General features: G+C 46.2%; 1 protein-coding gene across 18 annotated transcripts in view; it reads right to left on the bottom strand.

Annotated features, from left to right (window-relative positions):
* LOC142566355 (peptide transporter family 1-like) overlaps nt 1-25,464 on the bottom strand; it is a 732,761-nt gene that overhangs the window by 668,785 nt on the left and 38,512 nt on the right. For 12 of the 18 annotated variants that reach the window (XM_075677280.1, XM_075677294.1, XM_075677279.1 and 9 more), the window contains exon 2: nt 20,825-20,856. The exons of 3 other annotated variants lie outside the window; for them this stretch is intronic. In XM_075677280.1, coding sequence (XP_075533395.1) covers nt 20,825-20,856 — 32 coding nt within the window. Of the gene's footprint in view, nt 1-5,425; nt 5,490-20,824; nt 20,857-25,464 lie in introns of those variants that run through there. 3 more of the 18 variants (XM_075677282.1, XM_075677287.1, XM_075677298.1) reach the window with 2 other exon arrangements.

The raw sequence follows: 25,464 nt of genomic DNA, 5'->3' as shown, positions 1-25,464 counted from the left end.
GAATAAGAAGCAGCACTAACGCTCGGAGGACAGGCATCAAAAGAATGGTTCCGCAAGTAAACCCTCTCGTTGTTGAGATCGGGCGTAGTGTCACGGCGAAAGAAAAGCCCCTTGCTACACCGGGACATCCCCTAATTAAAAAGATTGAGAACCGCGGACCCTTAAGCATTTCTGCAAGAAGATTTCGCCCAAATAGAGTAACATTTTTATTAAAATTACCATCATTTTTAAGATTATCTCCTTTTGGAACAAGACGCAGCACTAACGCTCGGAGGACAGGCATCAGGAGAATGGTTCCGCAAGTAAACCCTCTCCTTTGTTGAGATCGGGGGTGGTGTCACGGCGAAATAAAAGCCCCTTGCTACACCGGGACATACCCTAATTCAAGAGGTTGAGAACTGCGGACTCTTAAGCATTTCCGCAAGATGATTTCGCCTACTTAGAATAGCATTTTGATGAAAACTACCATCATTAGATGATGGTAGTTTGACGGGGGCCACGCCACCGCAGTTGCGATGCTGTTCTCACCGTTTGCATTTGTAGTGGTGCTGGTGATTGGGCTTGGTCTGCTGACGCCTATTGCTTCGACTCGGCTCTTCAAGATAAAGGACGGATGGTGTGCTGACGCATCCACTAGGACCGCCGCCCTTGGAATGGAACAGTGCGTCCTATCCTCGAGCCGGCCGCTACCTACACCACCACTTCTGGACACGGAAGCACCCTTCGTTTGGCAACATGGAACATTGTCAGCTGATCCGCAGTGTGAAAAGGGCGCCAACATTTTCGACACGTCGGGCCACGCCACCGCAGTTGCGATGCTGTTCTCACCGTTTGCATTTGTACAGGTTAGCTACCACGATTCCTACGCCTTTCGTGATATCAATGTCTTGTTGCGGTGTCGTGGCCACCCGATTGTTGCAAGCGTTTACGTTCCGCAGCTTTGTACCTGTGGCGTCGTTTGCTCTTAGGTGGTGATATTGAGTCGAACCCTGGTCCGATGACAAAGGCGCAGGAGGAGAAGCTTGACTTAGTGTGCGATGCAATTAGGCGTCTCGCGTTCCTGGGTTTCGCGTCGTCGTCGGCCTCGTAACCAGCTCCGCCCCCCTTTCATCCCCCCAGCGCTAGCAGCGACCGACTGATACCGCTGGATGCCGCTGACGCCGCTAGAGAGTCAAGATAACGTGACTGCATAGAACACCGTCGCCGCCATGCAGAAAGAGGAGGAAAGGGTCCCCCCCCCCCTGTTCTTGTGTGGCGGATAGGGTGCTCTTCAGTTGCCGACGCGCCGGTTATTTCACGTAGGCCCCGGCACGTCGACGAATACGTGACCACCTTCCCACGGCTAGACCTGGTTCTTAGCGCTGCGGAAGCGAGGGTATCATATTGTTAGTGTCGGCATCGGCGGCGTTGTCCCTGAAACCAACTCCGCAGCTGGGGTTGACTCACTATCGGCGTCAGCGGCATCAGTCAGTCGCTGCTATCTCTTCCCTCCTCCCTTTATCGTGTTGTCCGCTTGCTGCGCGCGCTTCTGCCCCCATCGTTTGCCGCTGGGTGTACACGCCGCCTCCCTCCCCCCTCTTCCTGCGAGTCTCCGGTTGTCAAAGCGCCGGCTCGAACTTAATTCCTTTCTTCGCTCCTCCTCCAATGCAACCCCTGTGCGGTGGCAATCAGAGAGCCAGATCGGTGGCGGCGGATCTGTATATGTGCACCGCCCGAGCCGAAATTGCCGCTGCCGTTCGCCACTGCGAAATTATCTGCCAGTTCTTTCTGAGCCATGAGCGAGACGACCGATGGAAGTCCTCCGTCTGCTGCTGCTGCTGCTGCTGCTGCTGCTAAACGAGCTGCCAGAGCAGAGGCCCAGCGCCGTCGCCGTCAGAATCCAGAGGTGCGTGCCGCCGAAGCAGAAGCTTACCGTCGCCGCCGTCGAGATGATCCAGGAGTACGGGAAATATAAAAAAAAAATTCTGTGATAGCGCATACATGTGTTGCTCGATTTCTTTGCCTCAATCTATCGAAAAGGTGAAACAGCTTATTTGCTGCGCTCAAATTTCGCATTAGGAAGTAACGTAATCGTCGGTAATTTTAGAGCGCAGCTCTTTGGCGTCCGTTCCTGGGTTTCGCGTCGTCGTCGGCCTCGTAACCAGCTCCGCCCCCCTTTCATCCCCCCAGCGCTAGCAGCGACCGACTGATACCGCTGGATGCCGCTGACGCCGCTAGAGAGTCAAGATAACGTGACTGCATAGAACACCGTCGCCGCCATGCAGAAAGAGGAGGAAAGGGTCCCCCCCCCCTGTTCTTGTGTGGCGGATAGGGTGCTCTTCAGTTGCCGACGCGCCGGTTATTTCACGTAGGCCCCGGCACGTCGACGAATACGTGACCACCTTCCCACGGCTAGACCTGGTTCTTAGCGCTGCGGAAGCGAGGGTATCATATTGTTTGTGTCGGCATCGGCGGCGTTGTCCCTGAAACCAACTCCGCAGCTGGGGTTGACTCACTATCGGCGTCAGCGGCATCAGTCAGTCGCTGCTATCTCTTCCCTCCTCCCTTTATCGTGTTGTCCGCTTGCTGCGCGCGCTTCTGCCCCCATCGTTTGCCGCTGGGTGTACACGCCGCCTCCCTCCCCCCTCTTCCTGCGAGTCTCCGGTTGTCAAAGCGCCGGCTCGAACTTAATTCCTTTCTTCGCTCCTCCTCCAATGCAACCCCTGTGCGGTGGCAATCAGAGAGCCAGATCGGTGGCGGCGGATCTGTATATGTGCACCGCCCGAGCCGAAATTGCCGCTGCCGTTCGCCACTGCGAAATTATCTGCCAGTTCTTTCTGAGCCATGAGCGAGACGACCGATGGAAGTCCTCCGTCTGCTGCTGCTGCTGCTGCTGCTGCTAAACGAGTTGCCAGAGCAGAGGCCCAGCGCCGTCGCCGTCAGAATCCAGAGGTGCGTGCCGCCGAAGCAGAAGCTTACCGTCGCCGCCGTCGAGATGATCCAGGAGTACGGGAAATATAAAAAAAAATTCTGTGATAGCGCATACATGTGTTGCTCGATTTCTTTGCCTCAATCTATCGAAAAGGTGAAACAGCTTATTTGCTGCGCTCAAATTTCGCATTAGGAAGTAACGTAATCGTCGGTAATGTTTTTTTCACAGTCACTGTCATCCGGCCAAATTCCTAATGACTGGCGTACAGCCAAGGTCATACCAATTCTTAAATCTGGCGATCGCTCATTACCGCTTAACTACCGGCCTATTTCAATAACTAGCACCGTTTGCAAACTACTCGAACATATCATACATTATCAAATCATAAAATACTTAGAAGAACATAACATAATCTTCAAATACCAGCACGGCTTTCGCAAGGGATATTCATGCGATGGGCAACTTGCAGGGTTTACTAATGACTTGCTTACATGTATTGATGCTGGCAACCAAGTCGACGCGATATTCTTAGATTTTTCCAAAGCTTTTGACCGCGTTCCTCACCACAGGCTACTACAGAAACTTAAACAATTTAACATTGACGCACAAGTCATTGCATGGATAAAAGGTTTCTTGTCATTTCGAACTCAATTCACAAATATTAATCATTGCAACTCCCCTTTTATTCCTGTCACGTTCGGCGTTCCACAAAGGAGTGTGCTTGGCCCTTTGCTTTTTCTAATTTACATTAATGACTTGCCTAACTGCATGTCGTCCAGAGTAAGACTGTTCGTCGGTGATTGCGTAATTTACCGCACCATTTCTACTCACATTGACCATCAAGCATTGCAGTCAGACCTCAATGCAATAAACAGATGGCGTTCAGACTGGCAAATGACCCTAAATCATACTAAAACTAAGTGCATATCATTTACGCACTCCTATTCCCGTATTCCAACTTCATACTTTATAGGTAACAATGTTGTTGAACTTACTACCACGTACAAATACTTAGGAATCAACTTGCAATCGGATCTAACATGGCACCATCACATCAACGTTACTCTTGCATCTGCTAACCGTATTTTCGGAATCATGAAACACAGACTAAAGCAAGCGCCTTCACACCTAAAGAAACTCGCGTACACCACGTTAATCAGGCCCGAAATTGAATATGCATGTGCCATCTGGGACCCGAGCCAAGACTACATTATACGTAACATTGAATCCCTGCAAAGCCGTGCTGCTCGCTTCATTTTTTCAGATTTTTCTCCGTATTCCAGTGTTACATCTTTAAAAATTCGTGCCGAACTGCCTCCGCTATCACTACGACGGAAACACGCCCGCCTATCTCTCTTTCACAAACTTTATCATCATGATCGTTTGCGCGACGACCTCTTTCAGTCACCCCCTGTCATTTTTCCTCGCCGTGATCACCCCTGCAAAGTCAAACGCCCAGCTTGCCACTCGGCCCATTACGCACAATCATTCATCCCCAAAACCATAGCTGACTGGAATAACCTACCATCTGATATTGCCACTGAAGTTAACACCGATCAATTTCATCAAATGCCGTGGACTCATATCAGAATTTGACGTCTCTGTGCGTCTTTGGTGTTAGCTATTTTTTTTTCAGGGCTAATTTATTACCTTTGCATCTTGTTTGACATCGTATTGCAGTTTTTTTTTCTTTTTGTGTTATCCTTGAACCCCCAATGTTTCAATTTTCACACCTCATTCTTATCTTTATTTCGAACTTTAATCCACTTCCAATATTGGTGTATGAGTATTTTGTGGTGTTCTTACTATCTTTGCTGAATTGTTTATTCTTACTATTTTTTTCCATATTCTTATTAGTGTGTTTCGTGAGCCCCCCCTATGTAATACCCTCTCCAAGAGGGCCTTTCGGGTATTTGAATAAATAAATAAATTCTTAAGATCATCTCCTTTTGGAATAAGACGCAGCACTAACGCTCGGAGGACAGGCATCAGAAGAATGGTTCCGCAAGAAAATCCTCTCGTTTGTTGAGGTCGGGCGTAGTGTCACGGCGAAAGAAAAGCCCCTTGCAACACGGGTACATCCCCTAATTAAAAAGATTGAGAGCCGCGGACTCTTCAGCATTTCTGCAAGATGATTTCGCCCACATAGACTAGCATTTTTATTAACATAACCATCATTTTTAAGACTATCTCCTTTTGGAATAAGACGCAGCACTAACGCTCGGACGAGAGGCATCGGAAGAATGGTTCCGCAAGTAAACCCTCCCGTTTGTTGAGATCGGGCGTAGTGTCACGGCGAAAGAAAAGCCCCTTGCTACACCAGGACATCCCCTAATTAAAAAGATTGAGAACCGCGTACCCTTAAGCATTTCTGCAAGATGATTTCGCCCACATAGACTAGCATTTTTATTAACATAACCATCATTTTTAAGACTATCTCCTTTTGGAATAAGACGCAGCACTAACGCTCGGAGGAGAGGCATCAGAAAAATGGTTCCGCAAGTAAACCCTCACGTTTGTTGAGATCGGGGGTAGTGCCACGGCGAAAGAAAAGCCCCTTGCAACACCGGGACATCCCCTAATTAAAAAGATTGAGAACCGCGGACTCTTAAGCATTTTTGCAAGATGATTTCACCCACTTAGACTAGCATTTTTACTAACAATACCATTACATTTAGGATTATCTCCTTTTGGAATAAGACGCAGCACTAACGCTCGGAAGACAGGCATCAGAAGAATGGTTCCGCAAGTAAACCCACTCTTTTGTTGAGATCGGGCGCAGTGTCACGGCGAAACAAAAGCCCCTTGCTACACCGGGACATACCATCATTAAAGACATTGTCAACCGCGGACTGTTAAGCATTTCTGCAAGATGATTTCGCCCAATTAGACTAGAATTTTTATTAAAATTACCATTATTTTTAGGATTATCTCCTTTTGGAATAAGACGCAGCACTAACGCTCTGAGAATAGGCATCAGAAGAATGGTTGCGCAAGTCAACCCTCTCGTTTGTTGAGATCGGGCGTAGTGTAACTGCGAAAGAAAAGCCCCTTGCTACACCTGGAAATACCCTAATTAAAAAACAATTGAGAACCGCGGACTGTTAAGCATTTCTGCAAGATGATTTCGCCCACTTAGACTAGAATTTTTATTAAAATTACCATAATTTTTAGGATTATCTCCTTTTGGAATAAGACGCAGCATTAACGCTCTGAGAATAGGCATCAGAAGAATGGTTGCGCTAGTAAACCCTCTCGCTTGCTAAGATCGGGCGTAGTGTAACTGCGAAAGAAAAGCCCCTTGCTACACCTGGAAATACCCTAATTAAAAAACAATTGAGAACCGCGGACTCTTAAGCATTTCTGCAAGATGATTTCGCCCACTTAGCCTAGCATTTTTATTAAAATTACCATCATTTTAAGATTATCTCCTTTTGGAATAAGACGCAGCACTAACGCTCGGAGGACAGGCATCAGAAGAATAGTTGCGCAAGTAAACCCTCCCGTTTGTTGAGATCGGGAGTAGTGTCACGGCGAAAGAAAAGCCCCTTGCTACACCGGGACATCCCCTAATTAAAACGATTGAGAACCGCGGACCCTTAAGCACTTCTGCAAGATGATTTCGCCCACTTAGAATAGCATTTTTATTAACACAACCATCATTTTTAAGATTATCTCCTTTTGGAATAAGACGCAGCACTAACGCTCTGAGAATAGGGATCAGAAGAATGGTTGCGCAAGTCAACCCTCTCGTTTGTTGAGATCGGGCGTAGTGTCACGGCGAAAGAAAAGCCCCTTGCTACACCAAGACATACCCTAATTAAAAAGATTGAGAACCGCAGACTCTTAAGCATTTCTGCAAGATGATTTCGCCCACTTAGAATAGCATTTTTGTTAACACAACCATCATTTTTAAGATTATCTCCTTTTGGAATAAGACGCAGCACTAACGCTGGGAGGACAGGCAGCAGAAGAATGGTTGCACAAGAAAACACTCTCGTTTGTTGAGATCGGGCGTAGTGTCACGGCGAAAGCCCCTTGCTACACCGGGACATCCCCTAATTAAAAAGATTGAGAACCGCGGACCCTTAAGCACTTCTGCAAGATGATTTCGTCCAATTAGCGTAACATTTTTATTAAAATTACCATCATTTTAAAGATTATCTCCTTTTGGAATAAGACGCAGCACTAACGCTCGGAGGCTAGGGATTAGAAGAATGGTTGCGCAACATCCTGCAGGAACTCTTTCATTCCAAAAACATCGTTGGACTGGAACCTGCTACCATGGGATATTGAACTTTCGAAAGATTTTGATGAATTTAAGAAGAAATTATCAACACATTATTGCTTGCCATAGCTTTGGTTCCATTTCCATTTTTCTCGTTATCATGCCCATCCTTCTGTATTTTCCCCCCAGATTTGCTGTGTTCATGTTTGCGCTAATGGTGGTGTTTTGCAATTTTCAACTTTTATGTGCGTGATTTAGCGTTTCTTGGAAATTGTATAATTTCGAACTCGCTTCATGTTCCGGGTTGTGAATTATGTATTTGTTCCGGTATATATATGTTTTATATATATGCGTTGTCTCCTTCTGTACAAATTTATTGCAATGTGTGTACCACTCCCCTCAATAATGCCCTGTGGGCCATGAGGGTATCTGAAATAAATAAATAAATAAATAAATAAAAGTAAACCCTCTCGTTTGTTGATATCAGGCGTAGTGTCACGGCGAAAGAAAAGCCCCATGCTACACCGGGACATCCCTTAATTAAAAAGATTGAGAACCGCGTACCCTTAAGCACTTCTGCAAGATGATTTCGCCCAATTAGAGTAACATTTTTATTGAAATTACCATCGTTTTTAAGATTATCTCCTTTTGGAATAAGACGCAGCACTAACACACGGAGGCTAGGGATCAGAAGAATGGTTGCGCAAGTAAACCCTCTCGTTTCTTGACATCGGACGTTGTGTCACGGCGAAAGAAAAGCCCCTTGCTACAGCGGGACATCCCTTAATTAGAAAGATTGAGAACCACGCACCCTTAAGGATTTCTGCAAGATGATTTCGCCCAATTCGAGTAACACATCTTATTAAAATTACCATCGTTTTTAAGATTATCTCCTTTTGCAATAAGACGCAGCACTAACGCTCGGAGGACAGGCATCAGAAGAATGGTTACACAAGAAAACCCTCTCGTTTGTTCAGCTCGGGCGTAGTGTCACCAAGCAAAGAAAAGCCCCCTGCAACGCCGGGAGATTCCCTAACTAAAAACATTGAGAACCACGGACCCTAAGCGTTTCTGCAAGATGATTTATCCCAATTAGATTTGCATTTTTATTAATATTACCATCATTTGTAAGATTTTCTCCTTTTGGAATAAGAGACGGCACTAACGCTCGGATGAAAGGCCTCAGAAGAATTGTTGCGCAAGTAAACCCTCTCGTTTGTTATGCTCGGGCGTAGTGACACCGCTCAAAGAAAAGCCCCCTGCAACGCCGGAACATTCCCTAACTAAAAAGATTGAGAACTACTGACTCTTAAGCGTTTCTGCATGTTGATTTCGCCCAATTAGGCAAGCATTTGTATTAAAATTACCATCATTCGTAAGATTATATCCTTTTGGAATAAGACGTAGCACTAACGCTCGGAGGATAGGCATCAGAAGAATGGTTGCGCAGGTAAACCCTCTCGTTTGGTCAGCTCGGGCGTAGTGTCACCAAGCAAAGAAAAGCCCCTTGCTACACCGGCACATGCCCTAACTAAAAAGATTGCGAACCACGGACTCTTAAGCATTTCTGCAAGATGATTCCGCCCAATTAGGCAAGCATTTTTATTAAAATTACCATCATTCGTAAGATTATATCCTTTTGGAATAAGACGTAGCACTAACGCTCGGAGGATAGGCATCAGAAGAATGGTTGCGCAGGTAAACCCTCTCGTTTGGTCAGCTCGGGCGTAGTGTCACCAAGCAAAGAAAAGCCCCTTGCTACACCGGCACATGCCCTAACTAAAAAGATTGAGAACTACTGACTCTTAAGCGTTTCTGCATGTTGATTTCGCCCAATTAGGCAAGCATTTTTATTAAAATTACCATCATTCGTAAGATTATATCCTTTTGGAATAAGACGTAGCACTAACGCTCGGAGGATAGGCATCCGAAGAATGGTTGCGCAGGTAAACCCTCTCGTTTGGTCAGCTCGGGCGTAGTGTCACCAAGCAAAGAAAAGCCCCTTGCTACACCGGCACATGCCCTAACTAAAAAGATTGCGAACCACGGACTCTTAAGCATTTCTGCAAGATGATTCCGCCCAATTAGGCAAGCATTTTTATTAAAATTACCATCATTCGTAAGATTATATCCTTTTGGAATAAGACGTAGCACTAACGCTCGGAGGATAGGCATCAGAAGAATGGTTGCGCAAGTAAACCCTCTCGTTTGGTCAGCTCGGGCGTAGTGTCACCAAGCAAAGAAAAGCCCCTTGCTACACCGGCACATGCCCTAACTAAAAAGATTGAGAACTACTGACTCTTAAGCGTTTCTGCATGTTGATTTCGCCCAATTAGGCAAGCATTTTTATTACAATTACCATCATTCGTAAGATTATATCCTTTTGGAATAAGACGTAGTACTAACGCTCGGAGGATAGGCATCAGAAGAATGGTTGCGCAAGTAAACCCTCTCGTTTGGTCAGCTCGGGCGTAGTGTCACCAAGCAAAGAAAAGCCCCTTGCTACACCGGCACATGCCCTAACTAAAAAGATTGAGAACTACTGACTCTTAAGCGTTTCTGCATGTTGATTTCGCCCAATTAGGCAAGCATTTTTATTAAAATTACCATCATTCGTAAGATTATATCCTTTTGGAATAAGACGTAGCACTAACGCTCGGAGGATAGGCATCAGAAGAATGGTTGCGCAAGTAAACCCTCTCGTTTGGTCAGCTCGGGCGTAGTGTCACCAAGCAAAGAAAAGCCCCTTGCTACACCGGCACATGCCCTAACTAAAAAGATTGAGAACTACTGACTCTTAAGCGTTTCTGCATGTTGATTTCGCCCAATTAGGCAAGCATTTTTATTAAAATTACCATCATTCGTAAGATTATATCCTTTTGGAATAAGACGTAGCACTAACGCTCGCAGGATAGGCATCAGAAGAATGGTTGCGCAAGTAAACCCTCTCGTTTGGTCAGCTCGGGCGTAGTGTCACCAAGCAAAGAAAAGCCCCTTGCTACACCGGCACATGCCCTAACTAAAAAGATTGCGAACCACGGACTCTTAAGCATTTCTGCAAGATGATTCCGCCCAATTAGGCAAGCATTTTTATTAAAATTACCATCATTCGTAAGATTATATCCTTTTGGAATAAGACGTAGCACTAACGCTCGGAGGATAGGCATCAGAAGAATGGTTGCGCAAGTAAACCCTCTCGTTTGATCAGCTCGGGCGTAGTGTCACCAAGCAAAGAAAAGCCCCTTGCTACACCGGCACATGCCCTAACTAAAAAGATTGAGAACTACTGACTCTTAAGCGTTTCTGCATGTTGATTTCGCCCAATTAGGCAAGCATTTTTATTAAAATTACCATCATTCGTAAGATTATATCCTTTTGGAATAAGACGTAGCACTAACGCTCGGAGGATAGGCATCAGAAGAATGGTTGCGCAAGTAAACCCTCTGGTTTGGTCAGCTCGGGCGTAGTGTGACCAAGCAAAGAAAAGCCCCTTGCTACACCGGCACATGCCCTAACTAAAATGATTGAGAACTACTGACTCTTAAGCGTTTCTGCATGTTGATTTCGCCCAATTAGGCAAGCATTTTTATTAAAATTACCATCATTCGTAAGATTATATCCTTTTGGAATAAGACGTAGCACTAACGCTCGGAGGATAGGCATCAGAAGAATGGTTGCGCAAGTAAACCCTCTCTTTTGGTCAGCTCGGGCGTAGTGACACCGCTCAAAGAAAAGCCCCCTGCAACGCCGGCACATGCCCTAACTAAAAAGATTGCGAACCACGGACTCTTAAGCATTTCTGCAAGATGATTTCGCCCAATTAGGCAAGCATTTTTATTAAAATTACCATCATTCGTAAGATTATATCCTTTTGGAATAAGACGTAGCACTAACGCTCGGAGGATAGGCATCAGAAGAATGGTTGCGCAAGTAAACCCTCTCGTTTGGTCAGCTCGGGCGTAGTGTCACCAAGCAAAGAAAAGCCCCCTGCAACGCCGGAACATTCCCTAACTAAAAAGATTGAGAACTACTGACTCTTAAGCGTTTCTGCATGTTGATTTCGCCCAATTAGGCAAGCATTTTTATTAAAATTACCATCACTCGTAAGATTATATCCTTTTGGAATAAGACGTAGCACTAACGCTCGGAGGATAGGCATCAGAAGAATGGTTGCGCAAGTAAACCCTCTCGTTTGTTATGCTCGGGCGTAGTGTCACCAAGCAAAGAAAAGCCCCCTGCCACGCCGGAACATTCCCTAACTAAAAAGATTGAGAACTACTGACTCTTAAGCGTTTCTGCATGTTGATTTCGCCCAATTAGGCAAGCATTTTTATTAAAATTACCATCATTCGTAAGATTATATCCTTTTGGAATAAGACGTAGCACTAACGCTCGGAGGATAGGCATCAGAAGAATGGTTGCGCAGGTAAACCCTCTCGTTTGGTCAGCTCGGGCATAGTGTCACCAAGCAAAGAAAAGCCCCTTGCTACACCGGCACATGCCCTAACTAAAAAGATTGCGAACCACGGACTCTTAAGCATTTCTGCAAGATGATTCCGCCCAATTAGGCAAGCATTTTTATTAAAATTACCATCATTCGTAAGATTATATCCTTTTGGAATAAGACGTAGCACTAACGCTCGGAGGATAGGCATCAGAAGAATGGTTGCGCAAGTAAACCCTCTCGTTTGGTCAGCTCGGGCGTAGTGTCACCAAGCAAAGAAAAGCCCCTTGCTACACCGGCACATGCCCTAACTAAAAAGATTGAGAACTACTGACTCTTAAGCGTTTCTGCATGTTGATTTCGCCCAATTAGGCAAGCATTTTTATTAAAATTACCATCATTCGTAAGATTATATCCTTTTGGAATAAGACGTAGCACTAACGCTCGGAGGATAGGCATCAGAAGAATGGTTGCGCAAGTAAACCCTCTCGTTTGGTCAGCTCGGGCGTAGTGTCACCAAGCAAAGAAAAGCCCCCTGTAACGCCGGAACATTCCCTAACTAAAAAGATTGAGAACTACTGACTCTTAAGCGTTTCTGCATGTTGATTTCGCCCAATTAGGCAAGCATTTTTATTAAAATTACCATCATTCGTAAGATTATATCCTTTTGGAATAAGACGTAGCACTAACGCTCGGAGGATAGGCATCAGAAGAATGGTTGCGCAAGTAAACCCTCTGGTTTGGTCAGCTCGGGCGTAGTGTGACCAAGCAAAGAAAAGCCCCTTGCTACACCGGCACATGCCCTAACTAAAAAGATTGAGAACTACTGACTCTTAAGCGTTTCTGCATGTTGATTTCGCCCAATTAGGCAAGCATTTTTATTAAAATTACCATCATTCGTAAGATTATATCCTTTTGGAATAAGACGTAGCACTAACGCTCGGAGGATAGGCATCAGAAGAATGGTTGCGCAAGTAAACCCTCTCGTTTGGTCAGCTCGGGCGTAGTGTCACCAAGCAAAGAAAAGCCCCTTGCTACACCGGCACATGCCCTAACTAAAAAGATTGCGAACCACAGACTCTTAAGCATTTCTGCAAGATGATTCCGCCCAATTAGGCAAGCATTTTTATTAAAATTACCATCATTCGTAAGATTATATCCTTTTGGAATAAGACGTAGCACTAACGCTCGGAGGATAGGCATCAGAAGAATGGTTGCGCAAGTAAACCCTCTCGTTTGGTCAGCTCGGGCGTAGTGTCACCAAGCAAAGAAAAGCCCCTTGCTACACCGGCACATGCCCTAACTAAAAAGATTGCGAACCACGGACTCTTAAGCATTTCTGCAAGATGATTCCGCCCAATTAGGCAAGCATTTTTATTAAAATTACCATCATTCGTAAGATTATATCCTTTTGGAATAAGACGTAGCACTAACGCTCGGAGGATAGGCATCAGAAGAATGGTTGCGCAGGTAAACCCTCTCGTTTGGTCAGCTCGGGCGTAGTGTCACCAAGCAAAGAAAAGCCCCTTGCTACACCGGCACATGCCCTAACTAAAAAGATTGCGAACCACGGACTCTTAAGCATTTCTGCATGTTGATTTCGCCCAATTAGGCAAGCATTTTTATTAAAATTACCATCATTCGTAAGATTATATCCTTTTGGAATAAGACGTAGCACTAACGCTCGGAGGATAGGCATCAGAAGAATGGTTGCGCAGGTAAACCCTCTCGTTTGGTCAGCTCGGGCGTAGTGTCACCAAGCAAAGAAAAGCCCCTTGCTACACCGGCACATGCCCTAACTAAAAAGATTGCGAACCACGGACTCTTAAGCATTTCTGCAAGATGATTCCGCCCAATTAGGCAAGCATTTTTATTAAAATTACCATCATTCGTAAGATTATATCCTTTTGGAATAAGACGTAGCACTAACGCTCGGAGGATAGGCATCAGAAGAATGGTTGCGCAGGTAAACCCTCTCGTTTGGTCAGCTCGGGCGTAGTGTCACCAAGCAAAGAAAAGCCCCTTGCTACACCGGCACATGCCCTAACTAAAAAGATTGCGAACCACGGACTCTTAAGCATTTCTGCAAGATGATTCCGCCCAATTAGGCAAGCATTTTTATTAAAATTACCATCATTCGTAAGATTATATCCTTTTGGAATAAGACCTAGCACTAACGCTCGGAGGATAGGCATCAGAAGAATGGTTGCGCAAGTAAACCCTCTCGTTTGGTCAGCTCGGGCGTAGTGTCACCAAGCAAAGAAAAGCCCCTTGCTACACCGGCACATGCCCTAACTAAAAAGATTGCGAACCACGGACTCTTAAGCATTTCTGCAAGATGATTCCGCCCAATTAGGCAAGCATTTTTATTAAAATTACCATCATTCGTAAGATTATATCCTTTTGGAATAAGACGTAGCACTAACGCTCGGAGGATAGGCATCAGAAGAATGGTTGCGCAGGTAAACCCTCTCGTTTGTTCAGCTCGGGCGTAGTGTCACCGCGTCAAGAAAAGCCCCTTTTTACACCGGCACATGCCCTAACTAAAAAGATTGCGAACCACGGACTCTTAAGCATTTCTGCAAGATGATTCCGCCCAATTAGGCAAGCATTTTTATTAAAATTACCATCATTCGTAAGATTATATCCTTTTGGAATAAGACGTAGCACTAACGCTCGGAGGATAGGCATCAGAAGAATGGTTGCGCAAGTAAACCCTCTCGTTTGGTCAGCTCGGGCGTAGTGTCACCAAGCAAAGAAAAGCCCCTTGCTACACCGGCACATGCCCTAACTAAAAAGATTGCGAACCACGGACTCTTAAGCATTTCTGCAAGATGATTCCGCCCAATTAGGCAAGCATTTTTATTAAAATTACCATCATTCGTAAGATTATATCCTTTTGGAATAAGACGTAGCACTAACGCTCGGAGGATAGGCATCAGAAGAATGGTTGCGCAGGTAAACCCTCTCGTTTGGTCAGCTCGGGCGTAGTGTCACCAAGCAAAGAAAAGCCCCTTGCTACACCGGCACATGCCCTAACTAAAAAGATTGCGAACCACGGACTCTTAAGCATTTCTGCAAGATGATTCCGCCCAATTAGGCAAGCATTTTTATTAAAATTACCATCATTCGTAAGATTATATCCTTTTGGAATAAGACGTAGCACTAACGCTCGGAGGATAGGCATCAGAAGAATGGTTGCGCAGGTAAACCCTCTCGTTTGTTCAGCTCGGGCGTAGTGTCACCGCGTCAAGAAAAGCCCCTTTTTACACCGGCACATGCCCTAACTAAAAAGATTGCGAACCACGGACTCTTAAGCATTTCTGCAAGATGATTCCGCCCAATTAGGCAAGCATTTTTATTAAAATTACCATCATTCGTAAGATTATATCCTTTTGGAATAAGACGTAGCACTAACGCTCGGAGGATAGGCATCAGAAGAATGGTTGCGCAAGTAAACCCTCTCGTTTGGTCAGCTCGGGCGTAGTGTCACCGCGCAAAGAAAAGCCCCTTGCTACACCGGCACATGCCCTAACTAAAAAGATTGCGAACCACGGACTCTTAAGCATTTCTGCAAGATGATTCCGCCCAATTAGGCAAGCATTTTTATTAAAATTACCATCATTCGTAAGATTATATCCTTTTGGAATAAGACGTAGCACTAACGCTCGGAGGATAGGCATCAGAAGAATGGTTGCGCAGGTAAACCCTCTCGTTTGTTCAGCTCGGGCGTAGTGTCACCGCGTCAAGAAAAGCCCCTTTTTACACCGGCACATGCCCTAACTAAAAAGATTGCGAACCACGGACTCTTAAGCATTTCTGCAAGATGATTTCGCCCACTTAGACTAGCATTTTTATGAAAACTACCATCATCTTTAAGATTATCTCCTTTTGGAATAAGACGCAGCACTAACGCTCGGAGGATAGGCATCCGAAGAATGGCTGCGCACGTAAACCTTCTCGTTTATTCAGCTCGGGCTTAGTGTCACCGCGTAAAGAAAAGCCCCCTGCTACGCCGGGACATTGCCTAACTAAAAAGATTTAGAACCACGGACTCTTAAGCATTTCTGCAAGATGATTTCGCCCAATTAGGCAAGCATTTTTATTAAAATTACCATCATTTGTAAGATTATCTCTTTTCGGAATAGACGCAGCACTAACGCTCGGAGGACAGGCATCAGAAGAATGGTTGCGCAAGTAAACCCTCTCGTTTGTTCAGCTCGGGTGTAGTGTCCCCGGGCAAAGAAATGCCCCCTGCTACGCTGGGACATTCCCTAACAAAAAAGATTGATAACCACGGACTCTAAAGCGTTTCTGCAAGATGATTTACCCCAATTATACTATCATATTGCCACCTGGTGTTTTGCGCCAGCGTTGCGTGCCCAGCAAAAACGGTGATTGAAGACGACGAAGTCAAGGATCTTGCGCCAGCTGGAAAACCGTCCTTCTTGTGTCTGACATTTTCGTGTCTGGCTGCTGATACTGCTGCTTATTCTTGCCTTAGTGCGTGACAAACTGGTGGAGGTGCTGGGTATGCAACGCTGGCTCAAAACACCAGGTGGCAATATGATAGTATAATCGGGGTAAATCATCTTGCAGAAACGCTTTAGAGTCCGTGTTACTGAACGAGTTATCGCCTACGCGAGCCGCACTCTGTCACGCGCAGAGTCCAATTATTCCACCACAGAGAAGGAGTGCCTCGCGGTTATTTGGACTACCACAAAATTTAGGCCATATCTCTACGGGCGGCCATTTAAAGTTGTGACCGACCATCACGCTTTGTGCTGGTTGACCAACCTCCGAGACCCTTCTGGACGATTGGCACGTTGGAGTCTGCGACTCCAGGAATTTAACATCACCATAGTGTACAGTCAGGCAGGTAACATGAAGATGCTGACACGTTATCACGGGCTCCTGTTAAATCTCATAATCCTGACGAGGAAGACAACAGCGCCTTTCTGGGAGCCCTCAGCGGGCCGGATCTGCTCGGTAAACAGCGATCGGACGCTGAGTTAAGACCCGTCATCGATCACTTAGAAGGCGGCATCGCGTCCATTCCTCGCTCACTTTCGCGACGGTTGTCGTCATTTTGCCTGCGAGGGGGCATCTTATACAAAAGAAACACAAGTGCCGGCGACAAACCACTTCTGCTAGTAGTTCCTCAAGCCCTTCGCGACGACATCATATTAGCCTGCCACGACGAGCCGACATCTGGTCACTTGGGCTACTCAAGGACTCTTGACAGGGTACGGCAACTGTACTACTGCCTAGACTGACTGCTTGCGTCAAACGCTACGTGAAAGGATGCCGTGAATGCCAGCGCCGCAAGTCACCACCCGTCAAGCCTGCAGGCCTTCTACAACCCATCGACCCTCCGCGTACGCCGTTTGATCAAGTTGGTATGGACCTTCTTGGACCATTTCCCTTGTCTTCCTCCGGCAATAAGTGGATTATTGTCGCAACTGACTACTTGACGCGTTACGCTGAGACGAAGGCACTACCACGCGGGACAGCATCTGAAGTTGGCCAGTTTTTTATGCATCACATTGTGCTTCGGCATGGCGCACCGTCATTCATCATCACTGACCGAGGGACGGCATTTACGGCAAAGCTTCTGGACGACAGCTTCAAGCTGAGTTACACGAGTCATCGAAAGGCCACTGCATACCACCCTCAGACTAACGGCTTGACAGAAAGACTAAACAAAACGCTGGCAGACATGATCGCTATGTAGGTGGATGTGCAGCACAAAACGTGGGACGAAATCCTACCGTAGGTAACGTTTGCGTACAAAACTGCCACGCAGGAAACTACACGCTTCCCGCCATTCCGCCTCGTTTATGGTCGAGATGTCCAAACTATGCTAGACGCCATGATTCTATATGAAGATACCGACCAGCTCGACCAGTTAGCTCCTGACGTCGAGGAGTACATTCAGCGCGCCGAGGAAGCGCGTCCACTGGCCCGCGTGCACATAAGACATCAGCAGTGTACCGATGCAATAAGGTACAATCTCCACCATCGACAAGTGACCTATGAGCCTGGTGACCAAGTTTGGGTTTGGACACCCATTAGACGGCGAGGCCTCAGCGAGAAACTCCTCAGCAAGTACTTCGGACCATACACAGTACTAAGGCGTGTAAGCGACGTGAACTATGAAGTGATTCCAGATGGAGACCTGCCATTGCCCAAGCGCTGTTTACCACGCGCAGAGAATGTACATGTGGCCCGCCTCAAGCCGTATTTCACACGGTGAATTGTACTAGTGAAACAACCTTCTTTATTTTTTTTTTTTTTGCTGTCGTCGCGTCTTCCTCCAAACAACTGCGAAGAGTTTTTTTTTTTTTTGCTCCCGACCACAGAACACATTTTTCCGTGTGCATTTCCGTATGTGTGCTAGAAGGTTTTCCCCCCCCTCCACGTTTTTTTGTCTTACCTAATTTGTGTAGTTTCCATGTACATTTTGTGTTTGAGCATCGAGTCGATGCTCCATTGGGAGGGGGAATAATGCCACCTGGTGTTTTGAGCCAGCGTTGCGTGCCCAGCAAAAACGGTGATTGAAGACGACGAAGTCAATGATCTTGCGCCAGCTGGAAAACCGTCCTTCTTGTGTCTGACATTTTCGTGTCTGGCTGCTGCTTATTCTTGCCTTAGTGCGTGACAATATTTATTAAAATTATCACCATTTGCAAGATTCTCTCCTTTTGGAATAAGACGCAGCACTAAATCTAGGAGGAGAGGCATCAGAAGAATGGTTGCGCAAATAAACCCTCTCGTTTATTGAGCTCGGGCGTAGTGTCACCGCACCTAGAAAAGCCCCTTGCTGCACCGGGACATCCCCTAATTAAAAAAACAGTGAACCACGGACTGTTAAGCGTTTCTGCAAGGTCATCATCATCATCATCATCAGCCTGGTTATGCCCACTGCAGGGCAAAGGCCTCTCCCATACGTCTCCAACAACCCCGGTCATGTACTAATTGTGGCCATGCCGTCCCTGCAAACTTCTTAATCTCATCCGCCCACCTAACTTTCTGCCGCCCCCTGCTACGCTTCCCTTCCCTTGGGATCCAGTCCGTAACCCTTAATGACCATCGGTTATCTTCCCTCATCATTACATGTCCTGCCCATGCCCATTTCTTTTTCTTGATTTCAACTAAGATGTCATTAACTCGCGTTTGTTCCCTCACCCAATCTGCCCTTAACGTTACATCTATCATTCTTCTTTCCATAGCTCGTTGCGTCGTCCTTAATTTGAGTAGAACCCTTTTCGTAAGCCTCCAGGTTTCTGCCCCGTAGGTGAGTACTGGTAAGACACAGCTATTATATACTTTTCTCTTGAGGGATAATGGCAACCTGCTGTTCATGATTTGGGAATGCCTGCCAAACGCACCCCAGCCCATTCTTATTCTTCTTTCTGCAAGATGATTTCGCCCAATTATACTAGCATTTTTATTAAAGTTACCATCATTTGTAAGATTCTCTCCTTTTGGAATGAGACGCAGCACTAAAGTTAGGAGGATAGGCATCAGAAGAATGGCTGCGTAAGTAAACCCTCTCGTTTTATGAGCACAAGCGTAGTGTCACGGCGGCAAGCCCCCGCTAGGCCGGGACATCCCCTAATTAAAAAGATTCAGCACCACAGACCCTAAACCATCTCTGAAAGAAGATTCCACCCTATTAGAATAGTTTTTTTATTAAAATGACCATCATTTTTAAGATTATCTCTTTTTTGAATAAGACAAAGCACTAAACCTCAGAGGATAGGGATCAGAAGAATGGCTGCGTAAGTAAACCCTCTCGTTTCATGAGCACGAGCGTAGTGTCACGGCGACAAGGAATGCCACCGCTACGCCGGGACATCCCCTAATTAAGAAGATTCAGCACCACAGACCCTAAACCATCTCTGCAAGAAGATTTCACAAAATTAGAATAGTATATTTATTAAAACGAGCATCATTTTTCAGATTACCTCTTTTTCGAATAAGACAAAGCACTAAACCTCAGAGGATATCAGAAGAATGGCTGCGCAAGTAAACCCTCTCGTTTCATGAGCACGAGCGTAGTGTCATGGCGGCAAGAATAGCCCCCTGCTACGATGGAACATCCCCTAATTAATAAGAATGAGCGCAAATGACGCTAAAGCTTCCCCCAAGAAGAGTTCGCCTAATCAGTATATAATTTTTATTAAAATAAACGTTATGTCCTAAGATAATCTCTTTTTTGAATAAGACACAGCACTAAACCTCAAAGCATGGGCATCAGAGGGATGGTTGCGTAAGCAAACCCTCTCGTTTTATAAGCACGAGCGCAGTATCACGGCGGCAAGAATAGCCCCCTGATACGCAGGAACATCCCCTAATTAAAAAGAATGAGCACCACAGACCCTAAAGCGTCTATGCAAGAAGATATCGCCTAATTAAAAAGCATTTTTAATAAAACTGTCCACATTTTTAAGGTGATCTCTTTTTGAAATAAGACAAAGCACTAAAGCTAGCATAGGCATCAGAACAGTGGCTGGACAAGCAAACTCTCTCGTTTCATGAGCTCGACCGCCGTGTCACGGGGGCAAGAGAATCCCGCTGCAACGCATGAACATCCCCTCACTAAGAAGATTGAGCACCACAGACCCTAAACCATCTCTGCAAGATGTTGCCTAATTAGAATAGCATTTTCGCTAAAATTGCCATCACTTTTAGTATTATCTTTTTTTTAATAAGACACACCCCCACCCTCGAAGAATAGGCATTAGAAGAATGGTTCCGCAAGTGAGTCCTCTCGTTTCATCAGCTCGAGCGGAGCGTCACGGTGGCGAGGAAAGCTCCCTGCTACGCAGGGACATCGCCTAATAAAAAGATTGAGCACCACGGGCCCTAAAGAACCTTTGCAAGAAGATTTGGCCTAATTATAATAGCCTTTTCCTTTAATCTACCCGCATTTGTAAGATTATCTCTTTTAAGATTATCCTTTCGTTTGGTTGTAAGCGCAATATCGATCTCAGGAAATGTTTAATTGCACCTGCGGTGACACCGTGAAGCAATAAAGACTCGCTTTGTCGAGAGCGCTCGCTCAAACCTCCGGTATATTCTGCGGCGCTGCACAATCGCAGCAATAATGTTATCTGCAATGGAAGAATAGCGCTTGTTCCATAACGGCGAGTTCTGAACACCTCTGAAACGGCGTAACCCGGTCTCTATTTCAGGCACATGCCTTCACTTGGGTGGTCATGATGACCCCACTCACCTTGCTGGTGGAGCAGGCCAGCAGTGCGCAGTCTGTAGAAGCAACAAAAGGGAGTGATCATTACACCAACATTTCTGTGAAATGTATCTTACTTAATAGGTTTGTCGTATATAGATACAGAAGACAATAATAATCACCTAATGAAAACTAGTTATTCTGCTACCACCCTCAGAATGCCTAAACGCAGTGTTCCTTCCGTTGCAGTGTACTTTCTTTGCTTTATTGTTGGTCACCCTGCACGTTTCTCACATTCAAGGAACAGTAATGATAAACAGTAAATCAAGCTAAAAGCCTGTACCACTTCTCATCGAAGTAGAGAAATGAATTTCAAGTTTAAACAGAATAATTAAGAAATACTCCGCTGCGAAAAAAACTACTTGAATGCGTTCAGCAGTAGCGGAGTTATTGGCAACCAAATGCGGTGCTTGGCGGTGCTTCCGCAATTACTACGAAGGGTCCGGCGGAGCCTCTCCACCTGCTGAAGGTCACTGCAGTGCGCGGTTGAAATGTCCTTTCGGATGTTCACGTAGGCGCCACCGCTTCTCATTTGGGCGCCTACGACGCGAGAAACGCGGCTGTCCTCAGCGGTGCGTGCAGCCTGCGCACTGGTTGCGGCACCACGCGCTGCCCGCGGTGTGTATAAAACCACAGCTACATGCAACTGTAGCACGCGCTTGCTTTGTGCAGACAGTGTGCGCTCGCGCTCATGTGCAAAAGTCTGTCTATGCGGCTTGGTGCGAACCCGCTTTGTCCTGCACCAGCTTGAGCGACGGATACGGCAGCCACAGATGTACCATAGATACAGATGGCAGCCATAGATGTACTAAACAGAGTAACTCATTCTTCCAACTGAACACGTGCCTCCAGTCTGCAGGTTTTGTAGATACAATCACCACACCAACACGCATTACAAGTCATACATCTTTACTTGACTTGCTCATCGTTGATATTTCTACTACTGCATGCTACACAGGCACATTGGTGTCTGACATAAGCGACCACTGCCCTATATTTTTAATCTACACGGATGACTCTAAGAAAACAGCTGATGCCTGTCAACAATTCACTTATCAGCGTATAACACAAGCAGGTTTAGAGAAGTTCAAGAATGACGTTATGAATCACGATTGGTTACATGTTTTGAACAAAACAGATGCAAATGAGGCATATAACGAATTTATTCTAACTTTTACGCATATGTACGCCAGCAATTTTCCAATTAGGACACCTAAATATTCAAAAAAAAATTAGAAAGCCTTGGGTTACTCATGAGCTTGCAAAAATGATCAAAACAAAAAATAATCTCTATCATTCCTTCTTGCGCACGCGCTGTGTATTAGCATTACAAACATTCAAAAAATTTAGAAACAGGCTAAATGCTGAACTAAGAAAGGCAAAGGCGGCGTCCTATGAGGACTTATTTGCAAATGTTTCTAGACAACGCCCAGAGATTACGTGGCAAACGATTTATCTTGTTCTAGGTCGCCGCAAGGACGATACGCACCTGACATCGATGAAGCTGGGCTCACGTGAGATAACAGGCACAGCGCTTTCCGATTACTTTAACCACCACTTCGTAACTGCACAAAGCGATATTGCTGAAGGCAATGATAGCACAGGGGTGGCTTGTCATAGCGATGCTGTTCGCGAAAGCGCATTCTTTGCGCCTACTGATGAATGTGAAGTATACAGTGTGTACATGGGACTGAAGAACAGTAAAGCTTTAGATGTAAATAATTAATTGTACTTCTGCTTGTGCACATTTACAACTTAATTTTAGAGACTGCAGTTTTTCCAGATGCAATGAAACACGCGAAAGTTTCGGTTATTTATAATGGTGGTGATCGAAATACTGCATCTAACTATCGACCGATATCGATGCTCTTAATTTTTTCAAAAGGAATGGAAAGCTTATTTTTGCTCGAATGACGGAATTTTTCAATAAAAGGAGTGTGCTTACTGATTCACAATATGGATTTCGGAAAAACAGATCCACAGAAATGGCTCTTCTACGCTGAAAGAATACTTTTTGCAGAGCTTTGAAAATAACTACTACGCAGTCGGCATTTTGTAGACTTTAGTCAAGCTTTTGACAGCCTCAATCACGAGATCCTTATTTGGAAGCTTTGTTTGTATGGAATTCGTGGGAAACCGCTAGAATTACTCAAATCATATCTGAAACATCGACGTCCCCCCCCCCCCGCCCATTACGTTTCCATTAATAAACATAACCGACTCCTGCAGTTGGGTATTCATAATACCCTGGAAGAGATTGCAGAAGCACAAGAAAGGGCACAGATTCTCAGGCTCTCGGGCACCAGGGCGGGCAGACGACTCCTAACTGAGATGGGCGTCCCCCCGGCCACTGTCGAAGATGCCTACCAGGGCCTTCCGAAAGAGCATAGAGATAACATCATCATATCGCCCGCCCCGCGCAATATGCATCCCCAGCGCAACGTGGAAAGAAGGAAGGCCAGAGCGGTAGCGCTCCTACGCCGCGCAACCGAACTCCCTGGCGGCAGCTGCTTCGTTGACGCGGCCCAGTATGCAAACAGCAACAATTTCACGGTAGTTTCAATCAACCACAGAGGTTCGACCGTTAACGCCGCTTCGGTACGAAGCACGTCGTCGCATGCGGCCGAGCAAGTGGCCATTGCCTTGGCCCTCCTGGACGACGGACATGCCAATATCTTTAGCGACTCCAGGGCAGCCATCCGCGCCTTCAGCGTTGGCGCCGTGTGTAAGGAAGCCTGTCGCATCCTCGAAGGCAAAAGCATCGCCACCCACACTCTCACGTGGTTCCCCGCTCACATGGGATCCATCATGGGAGGCCCCACAAACCTCAACGAGCTGGCCCACTCCAAGGCGCGAGGTCTCGCTTTCCGCGACCATGGAGAACTCCAACGCCGGCCCGCAGTGGTGGAGAATAGAGATCAACCGACCACATACAACGAAATTGCGCAGCACTTTTATCTCGGCAGGAGAGACTTTCCCCTTCCCCACAAGAAGTTAAATAGAGCGCAGGCATTGACCCTCAGATTATTGCAAACAGGTTCATATCCCAACCCGGCTTTATTCCACAAAATTTATCCCGACACCTATGCCACTAGTTCTTGCAGGCACTGCAATGACATCGCTAGCCTAGACCATATGCTCTGGCGTTGCCCCTCGTTACGAGGCACGGAACAAATCAATGTGGACAAGTGGCTCTCCGCTATCAAGAGCCCCGATGCCGGGGCGCAACTATGGGCTGTCCAGAGGGCCCACGATGCGGCGGTCGGGCAAGGCCTGACTGTCCCAACGTGGGAGCGGCCCGCAGCGCGCTGAGTCGCGTACCTCAGGACCTTATTAAAGTTTTGCATCCATCCATCCATCCATCGTCTCTCTTAAGTATTGTATGTGGTGTGCCTCAAGGAAGTATTCTTGGGCCACTTTTGTTTAACGTTTTTATAAATGATATCGTAACCATAAACAGTGAGGTTCAATTCATTATGTACGCGGATGATTGCACATTGTGTGTCTCAGGTCCTGATGCGAATGAACTTGTGCAAAAATGTAATAAAATTATGGCAAGTTTCTCCGATTGGACACAGACAAATAAGCTTAAAGTAAATTCAAAGAAAACGAAAGCTCTAATATTTCGCGCAAAAAATAAACCACTCAACATTAATCACGCTATTTATTTTCAGAGCCAACGCATTGAACTGGTTGAAGAAATTAAAATTCTTGGAGTATACTTTTCTTCTAATTTAATGTTGAATTCCAATGGCGGACTCTGCGAGCGAGCACGCGACTCTGGCGTAGAGCAACGCCTCCAGATCCGCGAGTGGAACACAACCTGCGCCGCCGGAGCAAGGCGGAAGCGGAACATCTATCACCGAGTTACCTAGGATGCCTTGCGTGTTGTCATTTCCTTCCGCTGTTTGCTCCCAGCACCACCGCACCGATCACTTGTCTCTTCAGCGCCGTTCACCTGTTGTATCTTTAAAAGTGGGGAATTGATATCTCGCCAAGCGTGTAGCAGCTTTTGCTTCCTCGCGAGTCGTGACCGGTGGCGCCTCCCAGCAGACAAACGTGGTAAAGGAAATACGTCACGCACAGTTCTGGTCCCCTCCGCCGATTTTGGCGGAGCATCTTTTTCTGCTCCACGGAGTGACTCCCGCTCTGAATCCACTCCGACTGTCTCATTAGAACACCGTACTCCCGCCCTCCCTCTGTCACTGGAACAAACTTGCTCCGAAACGAGCAGAAAAACTTGCTCCAACTCGGCCATTGGAATTCAACATAAGTTGGGACGCCCATATCAAACATCTCCGCGGCAAACTCTTTGCGGTTACCGGTGCTATGGCACGTTGCCGCACACTTCTACCTACGAGAGCAAAACTTCAAATATACTGTCACGTGGTGGTGCCGTTGAAAAACACAGGAGCAATACTGTGAAAGACAAAACTAACTTTTATTGGGCGAACTTGTGCCCACAAAAACAGGCTACACTTATAGCACAACAATAGCGGCGAACACGGTCGGCGATCGTCGAAAATTTGATCAGCGGGTCAAGCGCGTCGGCTTTTATAGATCAGTCATCGAATGTTCCAGATTAACCGCTGGGACCCGCGTGTCTTCCATAAACTTCTACACTA

This window comes from Dermacentor variabilis, unplaced genomic scaffold (assembly GCF_050947875.1).
Source record: "Dermacentor variabilis isolate Ectoservices unplaced genomic scaffold, ASM5094787v1 scaffold_12, whole genome shotgun sequence".
Taxonomy (NCBI): Eukaryota; Metazoa; Arthropoda; class Arachnida; order Ixodida; family Ixodidae; genus Dermacentor; species Dermacentor variabilis.
This window is presented reverse-complemented; position numbering and strand designations above follow the sequence as displayed.